Source organism: Parasteatoda tepidariorum, chromosome 9, assembly GCF_043381705.1.
Source record: "Parasteatoda tepidariorum isolate YZ-2023 chromosome 9, CAS_Ptep_4.0, whole genome shotgun sequence".
Classification (NCBI taxonomy): domain Eukaryota; kingdom Metazoa; phylum Arthropoda; class Arachnida; order Araneae; family Theridiidae; genus Parasteatoda; species Parasteatoda tepidariorum.
The window spans coordinates 52,371,017-52,392,421 of NC_092212.1; the positions used below are offsets into that span (position 1 = coordinate 52,371,017).

Sequence of the window (21,405 nt, forward strand, 5' to 3'; positions counted from 1 at the left end):
TGCAAAAGCTATGGTTTTTGGGCTGTAACGGTAAAAATGATTTTACCGTCCTTTAAGATAGGATTTTGTTGTAAAATTTGGGTTTTGTGGTATAAATGGATTTTATGGTTAACATGGATTTTGTGGTGAAATTTGTTTTACTCATTAATTACGATAAAGAATTGTTGTATAAAATACGGGATAGGGTGTCAGTAATTTTATTGCAATTTTTTACAGTCTAATGGAATGTTAATTTCTAGTTTATGTTTAAAATTCCAGTCTACTTACTAATATTTTTAATAGAATATTTTTTGACAAATGGAATAACAGTATTTGATCCGAGATGACTTTCGCAGCTTTTTTTTTCCAATCAATCATGTATTCACGGGAGTTGCAGTTTTAAGAAACGCACACACAAATAAATTTTAAAAAAATGTAACATGCACGAGACTACATTAAAAATACATTTCATACTATTTTTAATTTTACGAAATTTACAAAAATTTTACAATAATATTTACAGCAGAATCACTTATTTATTGCAATTAAACAATTTTCGCTACAAAAGTTACGATATGAAACTTTACGTTAAAAATGGATTTCACTCCATAATTTGATTTTGTAGTAAAAATTTACTCAATTACGATAAAGAGTTACAGTAAAATGTACTGGTTAGGCTGCCAGTATTTTTTACTGTAATTGTACCCGTAACTTTTTACAGCGTAATGGGTTGGAAATTTTTAATATAAGTTTAGAAATCCCGTCTACTTCTTTCTTATTTTTCAAGTAGAATATTATTTGCAAACTAGAATAACAGTTTGATCCTTAGGGCTGGAATACCCTGGTTGGTATGGCATTGGGCCCGTGTTCAAGAGGTCGTGAGTTTGATCCCCGCCAGCTGAAAACTCCCAGCGTAGTAAATGGTGACTGGTACACGTTAAACCTGTCGGATCACAAAGTTCTCATAACAAACCGATGCTTCTGTAGGTACCAAATTGGAGATTGATCATTCTCTGGTTCAGATCAAAATTAAGATCTGTGGATGAAGGAATGGATATATGAATGGATCAAAACTTTAAAATGGGCTGAAGTCGTATTCTTGGACGTATGTGGCACCACAGAAAAACAAGAAACACACCCTCTGCCTTAAACTCACTTGGTTTCACCGAGCTGGTTTACTGGTTGGTAAGTGGCATTAGAAACAACAACAATACAGCTTCATACGGAAGGAGTCTTGCAGTTTTTTCACCATTCGATGGTATGTCCACGAGCAGTTTTAAGAGGTACACACAAAAATAAACTAAAAAAAAATGTAACACAAATACCGACATGCCTTTGATTTATTTGATATGAAGGAAGAATTTTTTTAGATAAATAATTTTCAGATTATTTTTTAAATTTAAAATAAATCAAGGTGGATAAAAAATTGTTAAAAGTTTTTCAACATTTTTTGTCAATCCAATATTTTTTCCAAACCGACATATTTTACGATTCAGTGCTCTTCCTGTATTTTGGTAACTTTATATCTAAGGAAATAAATTTACTTTGAAGACTACCGACTAAATTGAAGCATTTATTGAGTTATTAAAAAAATTTTGAGATATAATACATTCGCAGTTTTTCGCTTGATGGAGACTATTTTTATCCTCCAGGATTCAAACCATTTCTTTCTATTTGTTTGTATTTTTTCCAAACTTCAAATTCGATCTAAAAGTATTTTTAGGCTATATTTAACGATTGGAGGCTTACTGATTTCTTCAAAATTCCTTTCTTATGTGATACAACTAAAATATTTCAGTTATATATATTTTACTCATAACCTATATATTACAATGTATACTTTTCTTTCATTTCTAAATGCTTCATCACGAAAATATCGAAAGAAGAGTTTTTATATCAAATAACAATAAAGTTACATGAGGCTCTCACGTTGGTTTCGAAACAAAACTATGTCTTAGACTTAGAGGTTGGGCAGCTCTGACGACTTACAGGTATTACTTACTTTCGAAGTAATGCTGAAAGTTTCCATNTCTGTGGATTTTGCACTTCCGAGAAGCTTCTGCAATCGATATACCACCAGCAACTGCTTGCAAACATTATCACAGCTTTTCAAAAGTGTAATCACGGTAGTTTCTCGTTCCAGGTATCTTTTTATAACGTCTAACCATTTTTCTGTCGAAAAAAAAAGGAATGAAGCTTTGCACAAAGTAGCCCGAAAGTGCATTTTTTTCATTTTCCGTTTATTTGTTATCAATTTTCAAATTTTTTTAACGCTAACATGATATAATTGTTTATTCAAANGTTTTTATATCAAATAACAATAAAGTTATATAAGGCTCTCACGTTGGTTTTGAAACAAAACTATGTCTTACTTTCGAAGTAATGCTGAAAGTTTCCATAATAGTTTACGAGTTTCGCTCTTTTTAGTTTTTGAATGTTTATAAGTTATAACCAAACTATTTAAAAGCTCTTTTAATTATTACACTACTTTCACAAATTAGTTTATTTCTATTTTATGTTTTTACCTATGTTTAACAGCTGATTCCAGTCTGAGTTTACGATAATCCATGTTCAACCCCGAGGAATTGTAGTGTTGTACCCAATCTAGAAGACAAGGAGACAAAACAGCTTGAAATAAATTTTATTTTTTAAGGTATGCAGTGAATAAACATAGCAATGTTTAATATTTTTAAGATTTTAACTTCACATTTTTAGAATCCTCTCCTCTTTCACTTCCANTAATACTGAATAGCAGCACTTGAAAAATGCCAAATTCGAATTTGCACAAAGTAGCCCCTGCTGCACAAAGTAGCCCCTGCTGCACAAAGTAGCCCCGAATGACGGTACACAATTCGCCATTGGCCAAAATTATTTAAAAAAAAACCTAATTAAAAAAGTTTACCTGTCTTTGCAAGTGTAGAGATCACGTTGAGGGAAGTTTAATATCTTTTGACTAATCTTACGAAGCTTTTAAATTTTCTACCTATGGAGAAATATAGAGCAAGAGGTTGAACTATATCATCGAGTGGAATAAATCAATTAAGTGTCGTTTGCACCATTCCTATTGGAGGATTCATATCCCCATTCCAATATAAACGAATTCCTATGCATCGCTGCCTGTAAATAGCCAATCAGTGATGGTTTTCCAGAGGACAGGTGCATAAACAGACGTGGGCTTAAACATCTCTATTTTGAAAAATATGATGTAATAAAGAAGCAGAGTGTTGTGTGTAAGTAGTTAGTAATTACAAAAAAATTCATAAAAGGCAAAAATTTTTCCACTACAATGAACTAAAAAAAATAACCAAGGAACTGCGTATTGGTTATAGGAATAGTTCCGATTAAAACTTGACAAATAGATTAGTCAGGACATCCTTAACTATGAAGATTTAAAAGCAGTGAATCTTAATTATCTTAAATTATCTTAATCTTAATCTTAAATTATAGATAAAAATTCAATCAAAGAAATGATTCAAAATATCAACAATTTGAAGCATAATATCGCGATTAAGTTAAACAATGTCCGTTTCGGTAACTTCTTAATTATAGAAGTACTTCTCTTCTTAACCCCTTAGCGATAGGGTAATTTTCAAGAAAACGGTTATAAAAGTGCCTATTTTCTGGCTTTTGTATTTGTAATACGTATTTGATTAGTGCTGTAACTAGCTTAACATTAACTATCTACAATTACCTTAAAAATATCCTGTTACTGCCACCAGGCGTGTAAAATGAGAAATAAAATGTTTTCCGGGCAAAAGAAATCAATTAGTTTTATTCTTATTGGCGGTTGCTACTGAACACTCCAGCCCGATAATATCACGGGAGCGAGAAATAGCGGGCGAAAACTCACCCCGTCATTTTCACGGGAGCGAGAAGGAAGGGGTTAATGGATATAAGTGAAGAGTAGCCCAAAGAAAAAAAACGAGGGTATGAGTATAAATAAAAAAGAAAAATGTAATTGAAAGTGAAATAAAATTGCTTTTGATTTATCAATCTGGTTTTTGACACAAAAATTTTTGGTTTTTAACAACTATTTGTTGACAGCAATATGATGTTTTAATTGTTCTACATCTTTCTAGTACTATCTGCTAATGAAAAAGTATAGAAATACGAAACCAGTTTTTTTTCATAAGAAACAACTCTCCGTTCCAAATATTTTGATCCGATATGACCGATCATTATATCAGAATATACTTTGATCGGATATATGCTGATCTAAATATTGGCGTCTGCATTGTTAACTCAGTTGAAACCCAGGTTGTCAGCAATAGTTTATCATAGCATAGCTCTGGTGGGACATTAAAATTTTTGAATACCGATGCTTGAGCCGTGATGGCTCAGGGGATAGAGCGTTCGCCTTCCCCCTGGTTCGAGTTCCTGAGCCGGGTTCGAGTTCCGGCTATGGCTGGTCGACACGAATTCCGCATCCGGCTGGCACCGACCACACTGGTGACGTAAAATATCCTCAGTGGTAGATGGAGCGTGGGTTGAATTTCTCTTCTCGTCAGGCTAACGGTGGGATGTTTTCATTCTTTTCCTCTCCATATTGCGCAAATGCTGGTTATTTCCATCAAAAAGATCTCCATGATGGCAAATTTCTCTCAATGATTGACCTAGAAGTGCCCTTGTCTTCCGGATTTGGTTCAAAATTGCAAGGCTACGTAGTTGCACATTGCTAGTTATAAACCCGAAAATGGATCAGCTGTTCAATGATGGTTATAAAATAAAATACCGATACTTGATCCAGGAATTACCTGTTTTGCGGTTTGGGTTCAAAATTACAAGGCTACGAAGTTGAACATTGGTAGTTTCAGCTGGCCGTATATGGTATTGTACCGAATATATTATTAATTAAAAATTTCTAATATCACAGTTTTTAAAATAGTATCACATATATCTACCCTGAGAAATAATATTATAAAATTTTCCGTATTTCAAAATTCATGGGAATAATATATCTTCCGGAATCTTTCAGGACTGATTCTGAATATTTTGGTAATGAGATTGCGGATTACAAAATATAAAAACAGAAGCGCAAATGCAGTTAAAAATGGTTAACTCTATTTTCTCCATTTATTCAATTCCACAACCTTGCAATTTTAAATCAAATTCAGAAGACGAGGGAACTCCTCTATCAAGTATTGGGCAAAAATTTGTCTTCGTGGAGGACTTTTCGATAAAACTAACCAGCATATGCAAAACACGGCGAAGAAAGCCACGGAAACCTGCCACGCTTAGCCTGATGGCTAAACCGGCATACGACAAAAAAAAATCATATATTTGAAAATACGAAATAATACATTTCAATAAGGTAATTAATACGTGACAAGTAAAAATATGTTATATCATGGCAGAAAAGAGAAAAATAAAGAAATCATAATTTTATTGGCACATTCATAGATTTTTTTCTTTTAAATAGGTTCTAAAGAATTCTTTCAGAATCGTATGGGATACATTTAAATTCTAAGTGAAAGTAATCTAAGCGAAAAACACTGCAATTATTTACAAATAAATGACGTATATAGTATTACAATTGTAGAAAATAATTTAGCTAGGTAATAATTATAAAGTAATAATAACAAATAAATTATACGTAATTTAGCAAAGTATTTCGATCCTTAAGATTGTAAAATTTAAATTGCAAAATAGTATTTATTACTTTCAAAACTAAATTGATTTTTGTTGATTATTATTAAAATGTAAAGTATTTCCAAATCTTAAGTTTTTCAAACATATAAATTTATTGATGACAATCTATCTTATTAAATTTGTTAAAAAATATCAAAAAATAGAGATTTTTCTGGAAGATTATTAGTTTAGTATTCTGGAGCAGAAATTGTTCAATAATTAAAGAAATTACGCACTGTAAAAGACAAGAAAATATTGAATACTTTTATGACCTACATTTGAAATTATCTACAAGTTTTGTTAAATCGTAATTTTCAAGAAAAATTTAAGATTGAAAAATACAAAAGCATTTATTAAAATAATTTTTTCGGTTAAACAATAAGATAAATCTCTATAGTTAATATATTTGATATACGAGAGATACATTTAAATGAATATGCATGCATAAGCTTATACATTATCGTTTTAAAAAGCTTGTTTACTTAAATTCTTCCAGACTTATAAGATAAACATAAAAATGGGAATAAAATGAGAATAGCGCATTTAATCGGGAGGAAACTCAAACTTTATTCATACCATATGAAGCATGAACAAGAGTTTCATTAATATTCATTTAAAATTTTTCCGTGCAAAAATTAAAACTGTTAACAGTGTATCAAATTCCTTTTTAATTAATCTGATTTAATGAGCTTTTTTGCTTTCAAGTATGAATATTTATGAAATTGTACTCATATGATAGTAAGCTATCGTTAAGAATAAATAAACTTCAAGTGTTAATCAATATTATTATTAATTTATCTTTCTTTTAAAAATCTAACTAAAACTTTTTTTACTAGTTTTTTAAATAATAAAAATGTTAACTCTTAAATTACATCTGATATTTGTTTATGTATACAGTCGAAATCATTTATAACGAGCACAAAGGGTCCGTAACATGTACTCGTTAAATCCGAGTGCTCGTAATAAACGGGTCCTTAAGGCAGGTGTGCAACCAGAAGAGGGAGATCAAATGATTAAGTTATATAGAAATTAAATTTTNGTATGTATATATATGTATGTGTGTGTATGTATGTATGTATGTATGTATGTATGTATGTATGTATGTATGTATTTAAACAAGACAAATAATGCTTAAATCTAATATATATAATTCTCTTACGTGGCTCCCAAATTTTGGCTGTAATTCTTCTCCGCCGGTGGCAATGTTTGCTTTGTTTTGTTTACGTTACAGGTTTTGTTCTCTTACCCGGCGACGAAAAAAAAGCCTCATTACAACTCCCCGAATGGCAACGCTAGAAAGTCGACCAATGATTGCCGTTAAAAATGTCACATGCCAAATGTAGCTGAGGTGGCTCAACATATAGCGCTTTTGAAAACAGAAACCGAAAAAACCAGAGAGCTTCAGTTGCGGCAATCTCATACTGTTAAGCTAGGCAGAAGTGAGTAGTCTTTGTCTTTGTAGTCTTTGTTTTATTTAAAATAATTTTGGCCCATGTAAATGCAGTTATGAGTTCTCTGTGGAAATTTGGGGATAAAACGTTATCTATCTATATATATATATTTCTCTAACGCGGCGACAAAAAAAAAGCTTCATTACAACTACCCGAATGGCAACGCTAGAAAATCGACCAATGATTGCCGCTAAAAATGTCACATGCCAAATCTAGCTGAGGCGGCTCAACATATAGCGCTTTTAGACGGAAACTGATATAACCAGACAGAACATTCTCTCCAAACGTCTATTCTTACTATCATACTATTAAGCTAGGCAGAAGTGAGTAGTCTTTGTCGATAGATCTTTATTTTAGTATTTTGTCGAAAGCGCTTTTTTCACGAATTTATATATTACGAATTTATTTGACGATTTTTGTTTTATATCACGTATTATACTATAGCACATTTCTAATAGGTTTAACGAATTACATGTCATTTATTTGAATTCAAATTTATTTTAATGACTTCGTATTTACTAAAAAGATGTAATTTTTTTTTTTAAAAAAACAGTTTTTATATGGATTTGAATGATTGTTTTGAATTCTTAGAATTTTATGCTGTCGAGAACTCGAGTCTTAGAATTTTGTGCTGTCGAGAACTCGAGTCTTAGAATTTTGTGCATTTGCAATGTACCGAAGTTAGTAGCGAGCGAAGCGAGCTTGGTTTGCGAAGCAAACCATATAAGATTGCGTAGCAATTTTCGGGAGATGGCGAGCGTTAGTGAGCAGGGGGAGCAGCCCACTAGCTTGTTTTATTTCCTGTCTAAAAATTTTGAAAAGGTACGAATGTCTTGCTAATTTTATATTCTAACATTCGTTAGCAACAAAAAATACCTGAAACATTGTAATTCTTACATACAACTTCTTTCATTATTTAATTAAATAGCTTATTATGAAGTCTGCAAAAACGAATATTAAAATAAAAAAGATAACTAGCACTTACTCAACTAACAACAGTTATTTGATAACTGTCTCGTTTAATGGAATTAATCCATTTTAGTTTCATTTCCTAACTTTTCGGAAACTTGAAAACTGAAAATTTAGGCCCATTTTTGTAGTTTCCTTTACATTTTGGATCCACACATGCATATGGCATTCTTAAAAGCTGTTAAATAATGCTATACATATATTTGATAATGATTTGTAACGGCATATCCGACGGACAAACTTAACTGTCGTTCAATGAATGACAAATAATTGAAATTGGCGGCTAATCTCTTATCGGCTATACACCACTGTTTGTGACGTTACTCAAATACCTTTGTGATCTCAATGGCCTTATTTATCGGTAGCTATGGTTCACCTCATTGGAAGGCAAACGTTCCATCCCCTGAGGCACCATGGGTCAGTTCTCACTGAATTTCAACTAATACATTCATACATTCATGATATCCATTTATTCATTCATCTAACACAGGGCTGTCCAACTGCAAAGAGCCCATGGGCCAAAATTCCGGTCACTGATCACCTGGTTGGCCTCATTTTGAAAAAGTTGAACAATAACCTCTTACCTCTTGTACAATAACAATTAGTAGTTGAATTATTAATTATGAAACAATGGAACAGAAGGATTATAAAACAATTTGCTTACATTTTAATGGGAAAACTGAGACAGATCAGCCTGAATAAGAAGTTGGCGGGCCGCACAATATGTGTTGGCGGGCAACATGCGGTCCGCTGGCCGCCAGTTGGACAGCCCTGATCTAACACATTTGATGCATTGAATGCAGTAACACGTTAAAAAAGCAGTGTCAAAATTACTAGAAAATAGTAAAATTTACCATGTTTCCGGCTCTAGGGGCACTCCAAAAAACTAAGTAATTTTAACTAATCAATTTCTTAATGATTTTGGTAAAACTAACAATAAATTATGGTTTAATAATATGTGATAAAATGTGGTAAAATTTGATAATTTTCATATGATGCCTTAGAGCAAGTAGCATAACCATTTATTCGTTTAAATTTACTATAACGTTCTATATATTTCAATAAATGTGGTAATAAGAAGTATAATTTTGAAGATCAGAATTTCCGTTAAACTGTTTCCATATGAACTAAAAATTTGCGAAATGAATAGTTCAAATATCTTATATTTATATCCCATTGACCAGAATTATCGTTTTTTTGCCAAATATGTTACTACCGTACAGTATGGTAATTTTACCAGAATTCGTGTTTAACCACAATAGCTATGCACCTATTACAGCTGTTGATTAATCATACCCTGTGTCGAAAACAGTTTGGGGATAATTTTGCATCCTCCCCCGAAATAATATGGCAGTTACATTTCAAAGCAGTAAAAAAAAGCATAAAAAAGTTTGTTTTGAACACCATAAAAGTTTTAAATTCTGAAAATTTATATACTCAAAATAGTTGTTTTAAAAGAAATTAATAATACAATATTGTAAGGTGAAATTATGAAAATCAGAAGATTATGATGATTCAGATTGAAATCCTGTATACAATTGAAATTTTGTGTTTTATAAAAGAAATAAAATATACAGCCAACATTTTGTTTGATTTTCAAGTATAAATCATATTTAATTTTACTTCTCGTTGATAAAAATTTAAAAAAAAGGGAAATTAAGTTTTACTTTGTTTCTAAAAATTAAAAGAAAACTACGTTTTCGTTTGAAAATTCCACTGCCATTATATATTGGGCTGTTTACTATATATACTCCACTCGCATGTTTCTCATAAGTAATGTTTTCCTTTTTACGCTTATGACTGCTCACTTGCTTGATATTTTAATTTTAAGTTCTTCGTTACTAGTGCGAAAAATAAATTTCAACGTATTATTGGCAATAAAAGCATTAATTTTTTTAATATAATATAGATTATTAAGTATAATATCGATTATAATATATATAGTATTTATAGATTAGAAAGATAGAAGTATTATATTCTAATTCATTATTCAAAAAAAGGAAGAGAAAAGAATGGAATTACAATGGGTCGACTTCAATTTAGAAATCAGTTTATTGATAGAAATTGCAAAGTTTTAATCTTTTAATGTCCTTTAGTGTTTTAGGTAATTTTCTACCATGACCGAAATTAGGAATCTCGGGACAATTCTGATTAAAAGGAATAGAAACATTTATAGAATTATTTCAACACGTAGATTGATTTTTCGTGCTATTTTGAAAGCTCTCTGAATTCTTTGAATTCTCCATCTGAAATAGGGATTTATTGTTATGTAAATGTAAATAATGCTTTCTTTAATAAGAAATCATTATTTACAGTTATTACAGTTAATAATAATCATTAGAATAATTATTTTCAGTTATCATTATTTATTTGTATTCAGAATATGATGATTAAGTTTCAGAAACCTAGTTTTTGAGCACGCTTAAACTATTCCAACATTCTCATTAAAATGTTTTTAAATAGATGGAAATATCGTCAATAGATGCCGTTGCTAACTAAAAGAGACTAAAAAATAATGTTTTTAAAGCAACAGCAACGTTGTCTAATCTGATGACAAAATGAATAGACGCATGTGCAAATATTTCAGTTGAAATGTTCTAACATGCAGCAGAAAATACTGTTTTAGAGTATCTATGCTGAAAGAGCATTCTTTTGAGGATTTAATAGAGAAACTTTGTGAGTAAAAACTAGTTTCCTAAAGAGAAAGCAGCCAATCATGCATTTTCATCTCCTTCCTTTTTTTTGGGATTAATTTAAGAAAAATTGTCAGTCATTATTAAGAACCCGATACTTGTTTTCAAATTTAATATGATATTTTTAAACACTTAGGCTTTTAAACTATGAAGAGAAAACAACCTCAAAACTATCTGTCACTGTTTTTCTATTTTATAACCGTCGTTGAACAGCCGACACAGTTCTGGGTTTACGGCTACTGCTTTTCTATTTTCAAAAAATTCTATAACTTCAAAGAAGAAGTAGAATAAATATTCCTTTTCTGAAGGAAATACATTAAGAGACAGATGTTAGTATTTGCACTAGGGAGCCTTGTTCGTTTTCTGTTATGTGAAATTTTTTTAGCAAATCTCAGATACTTTCGTATTGCTGATATTAAATCTGCAATTGGTTTCTTTGTTCGAGCTACAGTTTTTTTAAATGACATTTTTTGTTCACTTTTTGTCAAAATGTTCAAGTTTGTAAACGTTATATGGGGGATTCTTTGGAAACATGACAATACGGAAAGAAATTTCTTCAAATTTAAAGTCATCCAAAATAATCTATTTTTTTGTGTATTAATTTAGTTACATATATTAATATCTTACAGACAGCAGTGCAGTTTATTGATATTTGCTCAAGAAAAAGAAATAGAAATTCGCCATATTTTGAATGCCATGATAATGACATATTAGCTTGGAAGTTAAGAAAACAGTCATTTTAAGCTAATAGTAAGTAACTCAACTTAAGAAACTTAAAACGACAAAGTTGAAAAGTTAATTTTAACTTCTTATGTAAGTAAATTCCAAAAATAATTATTGTGAACAATTTGAACATGCCGTTTCTTCTCCCCCTTTTTTTTCTCAGTTTATTTTTTCTTGATTGTTTTTAGTCCCCATGTTCCAAAATAACTTAGTCAAGTTTATTCTATAATAATTTACATCGAAATTTTTTTATTATATTACTTAAATTTAAAATATTTCTAATCATTTTATTTTACAACTTTATTACATTTTTCAATGTATACACCCATGTAGAGTTTATACACTATGACAAAATTAAATTGTACAGTGATGTTCTTGGCTTATCCTTTATATTTCAACTATCTGTGTTTTGAAAAATAACCTATAAATAACCTAAACCTATAAATAACCTAAAGTCTTTGCGTTAGATGGACCCTGAATTGTTTAAATTAATTCTTTTATCTACTGCAGAAAGAATCAAAAATATTTTTGTTGTAAATATGCATAGAAATTTTTTTTTATATAATAATCATTAAACAAATAAATAACTTTGATTACATACAAGCTTATTACAATTTTACATAAACTGGGTATTAGGTTAATATTTGTTTTCGCTCTTAACATTATACTGTTTAACATTCATAAGCCAGGAAAATGACAGTCTGGATAATGACAATTTGCCACATTACAGCATTTAACTTTACTTTAATTTAACATTTCGGTCTAAGTCGTTTAGTTTCCGCAGAAAACAACAGGATTTATTGAAATAACTCAGGCAAATCTATGTAGTTTATGTTATTAATAATTTTAAGAAAACAGAAAAATTACAACACAAAAACCTATTCACCTTGTAAAATATTTTGAAATAGATTTTGAACCAGAAAGTTGGTTCTTTATTCCTGAAATAAGACATGTTTTGATAGGATGGCATTCTAATGAATCTCTTAAACTAAGATAGTGATTGCTGGCCCTATCTATTTTGGTTATAAGTTAGTAAAAAAAAGTGACCAGGAAAATGACTGATTTTCATGTCACAAACAAATTATTGATAGAAAAAATTATTTTCAACTAAGTTTTTGGAAATAATACCCTNATTAATATTATACAGACAGCAATGTAGTTTATTGATATTTGCTCAAGAAAAAAAATAGAAATTCGCCAAATTTTGAATGCCAGGAAAATGACATATTAGCTTAGAAGTTAAGAAAACAGTCATTTTAAGCTAATAGAAGGAACTCAACTTAAGAAACTTAAAAAGACAGAGATGAAAAGTTAATTCTAACTTTTTATGTAAATAAATTCCAAAAATTATTATTTGAACATTTTGAACATGCCGTTTCTTCTCGGATTATTTTTTCCCTCAGTTTATTTTTCTTTGATTGTTTTCAGGCCCCATGTTTTAAAATAAAATAGTAAAATTAATTTTATAATAATTTGCATCGAAATTTTTTTAAATTATATTATTTAAATTTAAAATATGTCTAATAATTTTATTTCATAACTTTATTACATTTTTTAATGTATACACCCATGCAGAGTTTAAAGACTATGGCAAAATTAAATTATACAGTGATGTTCTTAGCTTATCCTAACATCACTGTATATAGTTGAACTATCTGTGTTTTGAAAAAACAACTATCTGTGTTTTGAAAAAAAAAGTAATCTAAAGTCTTTGCGTTAAATGGACCATGAATTGTTTAAATTAATTCTTTTATCTACTGAAGAAATCAAAAATGTTTTTGTTGTTCTTATGTACAGAAAAAATCGTATATAATAATCATTAAACAAATAAATAACTTTGATTACATACAAGCATATTACAATCTTACATAAACTGGGTATTTTGTTAAAATTTGATTTCGCTCTTAACATTATACTGTTTAAAAAATTATCTGGTAACTGGCATTCATAAGCCAGGAAAAAGACAGCCAGGATAATGACAATTTGCCATATTACGGCATTTAACTTTACTTTATTTTAACATTTCGGTCTAAGACGTTTAGTTTCCGCAGAAAACAACAGGATTTATTGAAATAACTCAGGTAAATCTATGTAGTTTATGTTATTAATAATTTCAAGAAGACAGGAAAATGACAACACAAAAACCTATTCACCTTGTAAAATATTTTGAAATAGATTTTGAACCAGAAAGTTGGTTCTTTATTCCTGAAATAAGACATGTTTTGATAGGATGGCATTCTAATCAATCTCTTAAGATAGTGATAGCTGGCCCTATCGATTTTGGTTACAAATTAGTAAAAGAAAGTGGCCAGGAAAATGACTGATTTTCATGTGACAAACAAATTATTGATAGAAAAAATTATTTTCATATAAGTTTTTGGAAATAATACCCTCTGCATATATTCTAGAAATGCTTACAATGGTTGAGATAAACAAATTAGATATTCAAAAATTTTTGGAAAGTTTTGAAGCTAGTTATTATTGGAAATATTGTTTTTGACATGGCAAGAAAATGACATTTTTAAATTCAATTAAATTTTCTAAGTGTACGAAACAGTCAATGTTAATGCAAAGTCATTTTAAAATTCTAATAGCAATGCTATTTATTAATTTTTTTTAAAAAAAGTTCTTCTATAGTATTAGATCTTGAAGCAAAAGACTGTCAATTTTCGTATTTCATGGGAATCACCAATATATAAGAGGGGGTAGCATAATTGTTACAAAAAACTTCGAGAGTACATCATCAGGATTGAAATTGCATCGAAACCCATTCGGGAAAATGTCGTCATATGACGCTAGAGGCGCTTCCCCTATGATGAACTCTTTCTTCTTTGTGGTCCTTTGAACAGTTCATAATAGGTAGACACCCGTAGCTGCGTACAACGACGTTTTCTGGCCCGGGTTGTTATGTAGATTTAATTCCATAACTCTCCTAGAAATCTGTAGCAACATTTACGCGACCTGCTGTTATATTTAACGTTTCTAAACTTTTACATTTTGTTAAAAAAATACGCTTAAAATGTTCTTTAAAAAATTTGAAGCTTCAGCAGCAAAACTAATTTCAGATTTAAAAACTCCACACCCAAATTAAGATAAAGTATTTCTATAAATACAACAAAAATTTGGCTTGAAAGTCCAAATTAGGCTAAGGCTATTTTTCCCCACTTATAGGCCAACCTATTTCTATACCTGATTCAATTACACTAAAATCTGATGCAAATAAATATTGCTAATAATATATGATGCCACTATAGTTTTAGCTCTTCTAATTTATCTAGCGAAAAGCTTTGAATCAAATTTTTTTTTTACATCCTGTTCTAACTATATGAGAAGTTCTCTCTTTTCATTTCAAAAATTTAACAAACATTTAAAAAATATCCGATTTCTTAAAAATTTTATAAATATCTGAATTAAAACGTCATTGCTAAAGGCCGTTTGTTTTCAAATTAATAGATAAGCCTCTAGAACCTGTTCTTTCAAATACTGCAATTCTCCCTGAAGAACATTTTCATAAGAATAAATATTTTATATAATATACTAATACCAAACACAAAATTTAATAACGAATTTGCTTAAAAGTATTTCATGTCCATGAATATGTTTCTAATTCAAATATTGACATGTAAATAGTGTTATGTAATTCAAAGTAAGTCAAGTATCTTGGGGAGCTTTAGCACAATTTTTGAATTCGTTTACACTCAACCTATAAAATAAATAGATGGAGCTGGTTTCTTAAATTGATTAATATACCATACTCTAATGTTTATTAAGTCTTAGAAAAACACATTTATTTGTATAAGTAAACATTATCGTCAATTTTCTATAACAATATTTATAACTATTTTACTTGGAAATATAGTTAGGAAAGTAATATTATGTTTCGAGTTATACAGCTGAATTAAATCATTTTAATGTGAATTATAATGTCTGTATTTTTAAAATTTTTTAGCTTAAATAAGAGATGGTTTCATCAAACACATCTCTGAATATAAATTATCTAAGAAATTTAATTCAGGAAAGCATGACATTCAGTATATGTAATATAATTAAATATCTTTGAAATATTTTGCCAAAGAAATTATTAATCTTGATCTAGTATTACGTTTTGTTGAAATGAGCAAAAAAGTTTTTTGAGAGATTGTTATGCCATTCGGTGTGACATATGGATAATGTTATTTGAATAAAAGCGATGGAATGGATGACAGAATTCATTTCATTTAAAGGAAAATTAGTATTTGTAAATCTATTAAAAAGTTTTTTAAATATATTAAATTAATTTTGTTTAGATGTTACGAGTCAATTTATACCCGAGAGAAAGTATTTAACTTTATGAATGTTTAGAAACATAAAGTTTTATGTATTTTCTGACTCAATTAAAAATTTGGCTGTTTATATTAAATTTTTACATATTTACTGAATGAAAAATAAATAATTTGTACCTTTAACGTAGCAATGCAATATTTCTTTAATCATGGTTGTTTTTTTGAATAGTTCTGAAAATAAAACTAAATGATAAAAAAATTAAGAAAGAATTGCAAGATTTTATTTTTGTTCCATTATGTCATCTTTACATAAATGAGTTTTCAAATTATCTTCATAAAAAGTTGGATTCTTTTATTTAGTTTCAGTGAAATGGCGGCTGACGAAAAAACTTAAATTAATATTAAGTGGTTAAAATTTTTTATCAACCTTATTCTGCCTTAACCATTGGGGCCGATTTTTCCATTAAACGGTTAACTCTCTTACCTAATTTAAGGTTTAAAAATCTCAATCCGGCGAAATAAATGTGTAATACATCTAAAGTGTCATACAATGTGCGTTGACAATTTTTTCAATATTAATTTTATTGAAAAGTATGCGATCTAAAGAATTTTTAATCAGGGGATTAATTGAGAAAATTGACATCAGTTATGAATTCTGAAAGAATTAAAAAAATTGAGATAAACTAATCGTGGATCAGTGGGCTTTTCGTTGGCTTTCGAGTAATCAAGAAGTACCTTCATGGTTTTTAAATTAAACTGTTACCCCTTAATGTTTTGAATAAGCAACTGCATATGAAATTAAACTATACATTATAAATGAGAAAAAAAATCAATATTTTCAGAAATATTTGATTTATCTTAGTAAAAATGTTTTATTTTAACATCCAATTCATGAATAATGAAAAAATAATTTTGCTTTATAACCAATATTTCTTAATTTTGGTGAACGATTAAGAAAGTAAGATTTAGTTACGCTTGTAAATGCAGGTTTGTTAATTTATATTTTCTGAGATTCAACAAGCAGAAATTGATTTATATTTTCTAGTTTGGTCATGAAGTTAATAATTTGAAAATTAGAGGAATTGGAAGTGAATAATTTGGTAAACGTCACATTGATAATCTGGGAGATATATTTGCAGCCTGATTAATCTGAGAGATTAATTCACATTAAAGGAGAATTTATATCCCTCTTCTTGACCTTTAGATTTGCAAATATGGCTCTTACGTATTTATGAATTGCTACCATCTTGTCCATCAAATATCTATTCTTGAATAGCAACGTAATCCGACGGCTAAATTGAGAATGAGAATTAACACTTCATAACGTCTACGCCAATTTACTAAACATAAAGTATTAATTTCAGAAGCATTGTAGTGCTTTTAATTATTGCAGTTAAGTTATTATACTTGAGTTAAAATTAAGTATGTTTGTTAATAGTGTTTTTAATATTTGATTTCAAAATGGCATTTTATACTTCTAAATATATAAATATAAAAATATATGAATAAATAAATATATAAATATATAAATGTATAATAACAAAAGAAAAATTTAAATTTTCAAGATAATAATTCAAGGCTCCTAACATTTAACAACTTATATAATAATACATTTTTTCTGAAGGGGAAATATTTTTGATAATGTACCTTTTAAATATAGCGTCATTTTGTTAAATTAATAGATCTATACGTTGTTAAAAATTAATTTGCTTCCTTTGAGTGAGTAGGGTGGCCACTGTGTTTTAAACAATAAACTATCATTCTATAAAACCTGGCGCCAATAGCCCATTGCGCAGCTCTAGTGCGACGTAAATGAACTACAACTACAACAACTATAAAACCTGGATTTCATTCGCTGTGGCGAATTAGAGCCGACCTAGTTTAATATCGATGGGTAACTTCTGCGAAGTAAACAAAGCCGGAGGCAGTCATGTAATGCTGTGCACATTGCCACCATAATGCTTCTAGTCGAGAAATAAGTCGGAATCGTAATATCCATTACTATCTTGGCCAAACACATAGATGTGGCTTGAGTGTTCTAATTTATTTTCCTTCTGCATAAAGCACACGCAATTCAAAATTAACAGTAGAGAGGCTGGAATAGCCTGGTTGGTAGGGCACAGGGCCCATGTCCAAAAGTACATGGGTTCGATCCCAGCCGGCCGAAGACTCCTCGTGTAGTAAATGGTGACTGATGCGCGTTAAATCTGTCGACTCGGAAAGTCCTCCATGTTCCCATAACAAATCAATAACTCTGGGGGTACTGATTCAGGAGTTTCCTTGTCTTCTGGATAGGTTCAAAATTACAAGGCTACGATTGAACATTAGTAGTCGTAAACCCCAAAAAGGTTGGGTCGGCTGTTCAATGACGGATAGAAAATATAAAATATATTATACTAGAGAGCTACGGTGACTCAGATAGAGCAGTTGCTTTCCAAAGGCACCTAGGTTCGAATTTTAGGGATGGCTGGTCGTTACGAATTCTTCTTCCGGCTCTCACTGAACACAGTGCTTACGTAAAATATTGTCAATGGTAGATTCATGGGTTGGAATCCTCTTTCCATCTGCTTAATAGTGGGAGAGTTTCGTGATTTTCATCTCTATGTAACGCAAATGCGGGTTTAGTTCCAGTAAAAAGTTCTCCCCGAAGACTTGTCTCATTGCTTGATCCAGGAGTTTCCTAGTCATCTGAATTGTGTTCAAAATTACAGGGCTACGGAGTTCAACATTGATAGTCGTAAACTCAGAATTGAGTTGGCTGTTCAACGTCTAATATAAAAAATGCTATACTAAGCCTTCACAAAAGCTAGCTAGGCCAAATGTTTGATGTGTGAGTTCCATTTCCTTATGGATTGAGTTCAAAATTACAGGGCTACGGAGATTAACATTAATAATCTTTAACTCAGAATTGGGTGCTCTTCAACGCCGGTTATGAAATGAAATATATTATTCTACGTTGCCGAGGTGCATAAGACTATAGAGCGTTTGCCTCCTAATGAGAAGAATCAAGTTCAAATCCCAGAGTTGGCTAGTTAATACGATTTCTGCTTCTGGCTCGCACCCACCACAGTGGTGGCGCAAAATATCCTCAGTGTTTTACAGATCATGGATTAGAATTTCCTTGCAGTTGGGCCAACATGAGAGGGCGGTGAGTTCTATTAAACAGTCCACCGAGTAAGGTGGTTTGATCCTTCATACATTGATCCAGGAGTTCCCTGTCTTCTGAATTGAGTTCAAAATTGCAATGCTCCAGAGTTGAATAAATACAGTCGTGAATCCAAAACTATTTCGGCCGTTCCACTTCAGTTTCAAAAATAAAGTATCGGGTTGGAGGGAAAGTTCTGTCGTATTTTAAAGAAAATATTTGAATTCATTTACAAAAATATGTGTTTAATATTATTCAATTGTATATGCTCCGTTATTTGTTACAACCTGTTGCCATCTTTCAGGTAACCTGTGAATTTCTGTTTTATAGAAGTTCTCGTCCTTGGAGTTAAAATAGTCAGCAACTGCCTTAGAAACACTTTCAAAAGACTTGAATTTTTCTCCCGTTCCATAACTTTGCAGAGTTCTGAACAGGTAATAATCAGATGGTGCAATGTCAGGTGAATACTGTGGGTGACTAAGGATTTCCCAACCTAACGCATTCAGTTTTTGTAGTGACACCATTGCAGTATGCGGGCGAACACTAGTCGTGGTGGCACACTATTTCTTTTCTGGACGCTAATACTGGCCTTTTTTCCTTGATAGCTGCATTCAATTTATCCAGCTCATTGCAGTACAGATCCGCGTTGATGGTTTCCCCCTGTTTCAGCAACTCGTAGTACTCTGGACCTTTCCTGTCCCACCACAAACAAAGCAGTTCTTTTCGTTGATGGACTGTTGCTGATGATGTTCCCTGGTTTGCAGCAAGATTTTTTTCTCTTAATATTCTCGTAAAGAATCCACTTTTCATCTCCAGTAACCAGCCTGTCCAAAAAACAGCTCCACATTGTGTCTAATCAGATGTGATGAACACATTCTTACACGATGAGACAAATTCTTTTCCGTTAATTCATGTGGAACGCAAACACTTTGCTTTAACACCAACCCAAGAGATTTAATGTGATCTCCAACAGTTGTATGATGAATTCCAAACTCTTCTGCAATTTCTCGACTTGTTAAATGTGGATTATTTTCCAACATGGATCGCAAAACATCATTATCGATCTTGGATGGTCGTCCAGATCGATCACTTTCTTTGAGACTCAGATCCCCAGAACGAAATTTGCTGAACCATCTTTGACAAGTACAAACATTTACAATATCTTTTCCAAATACCGCACATAAATTTTTACATGCTTCCGATGCGTTGCTTCCTTTTTGGAATTCATATAAAATGCAGTGTCGTAAATGCACTTTATCTACTGACATGTTTTTTACTTTAAATATCACAAGTAAATGATGAACGGTGAAAAAGGGCACCTTTTATATCATACAGCAGTTAAGAAAAATCACCAGCCTATTTAAAATATGACAGAACTTTTCCTCCAACCCAATAAAATATAGTATGGAAAGTGTTCCGTAATGTCAGCAGATAATTTATGCTTTCAGAATTTTTGTAAAAAGGGAGTGAAAAATGATTTCATATTGAGGGTCGATAATTGATGTTGATACAAAAGAAAAGAACACTGCCATCGAAATTTAACAAAACTGTTCACCAGGACTTAATATATTAATACCTGTTCGCAGTTTGAGCTATTGCTACATTTAGATAAGCTCAAAGTTAATAAAATGTTGAAATCATGATTTTTCTCAGTCATACTTTCGTTTTTCTACGAAATAATAAAAATAGATATAAGTACAGATTATCAATACGGGACAAAAGACCATGAATACTGATTTTTAATTACGTAAAAGAAAACATTTAAATTTCCCGTGACTATTTAGATACGGCAAAGAAGTGTTTATAAAATTATCATTTCGCCATGAAAAACACTGTCAGCAGTTTAACAAAAGTAAAATATATTTTCAAGCCAATTTAAGTTTCAGTTTTAAGAGCGAAACAGTTTGATAAAATAGAAAACCGTTGCTACGAAATTTACTCTACTGGTTAAATTAAATTGCTATCAATACTACAAAAATAACACTTCCAAAAGCGATATTTTCACATTTTACTAAAATGTTTACGGATAAATAAATTCAAGAAATGTGGTCTACGCCAGAATTGGTGGTATCTATCTCCATCGATTCATTACCTTTCTGATATTTACTGCAAACATTCGAATTTAAAATATAAAGCTGTTATACTGATGTGTATTTTCCCCTTAAGATAAAATATCTAGAATTTGGAAGGCTTTATTTTTCTGATGCTAATCAATAATTTAAAGCAAGTGGCATGTTTGATATTTTTCGCACAAGTGCATTTTATTTTTATTGCATTNTATGAACGGAAATAATGTGTTAATTACGTAAAGTTTGAAAGCTAATAACCAGAAAAAGTCTAACTTATTTTTACAAAGCAAAAGATGCAAAGTTATCATAATATCTTTGCTTGCGATCTCCGAGATCTGTGGACACAGTGACGTCATGAGGAGGGAAATCGTAGCTTCAGCTGTAAGAGCGGAGTGAACTAGCCCTTCTATTCTCTTTAGCCCTGCCTTCATACATTGATGCAGGAGTTCCCTGTCTTCTGAATTGAGCTCAAAATTGCAATGCTCC

At 30.7% G+C, this 21,405-nt stretch overlaps 1 protein-coding gene across 1 annotated transcript; it reads right to left on the bottom strand.

Annotated features, from left to right (window-relative positions):
• Positions 1 to 19,656: 19,656 nt before the first annotated feature.
• LOC107442593 (histone-lysine N-methyltransferase SETMAR-like) lies at positions 19,657 to 20,118 on the bottom strand. Its single transcript, XM_016056195.1, has one exon. The coding sequence runs from the start codon at positions 20,116 to 20,118 to the stop codon at positions 19,657 to 19,659; it is 462 nt and encodes a 153-aa protein (XP_015911681.1).
• Between the last annotated feature and the right edge of the window lie 1,287 nt (positions 20,119 to 21,405).

Excerpts from the sequence above, each read along its gene's own strand:
- LOC107442593 (XM_016056195.1), bottom strand. The coding sequence starts at position 20,118 with ATGTCAGTAGATAAAGTGCATTTACGACACTGCATTTTATATGAATTC.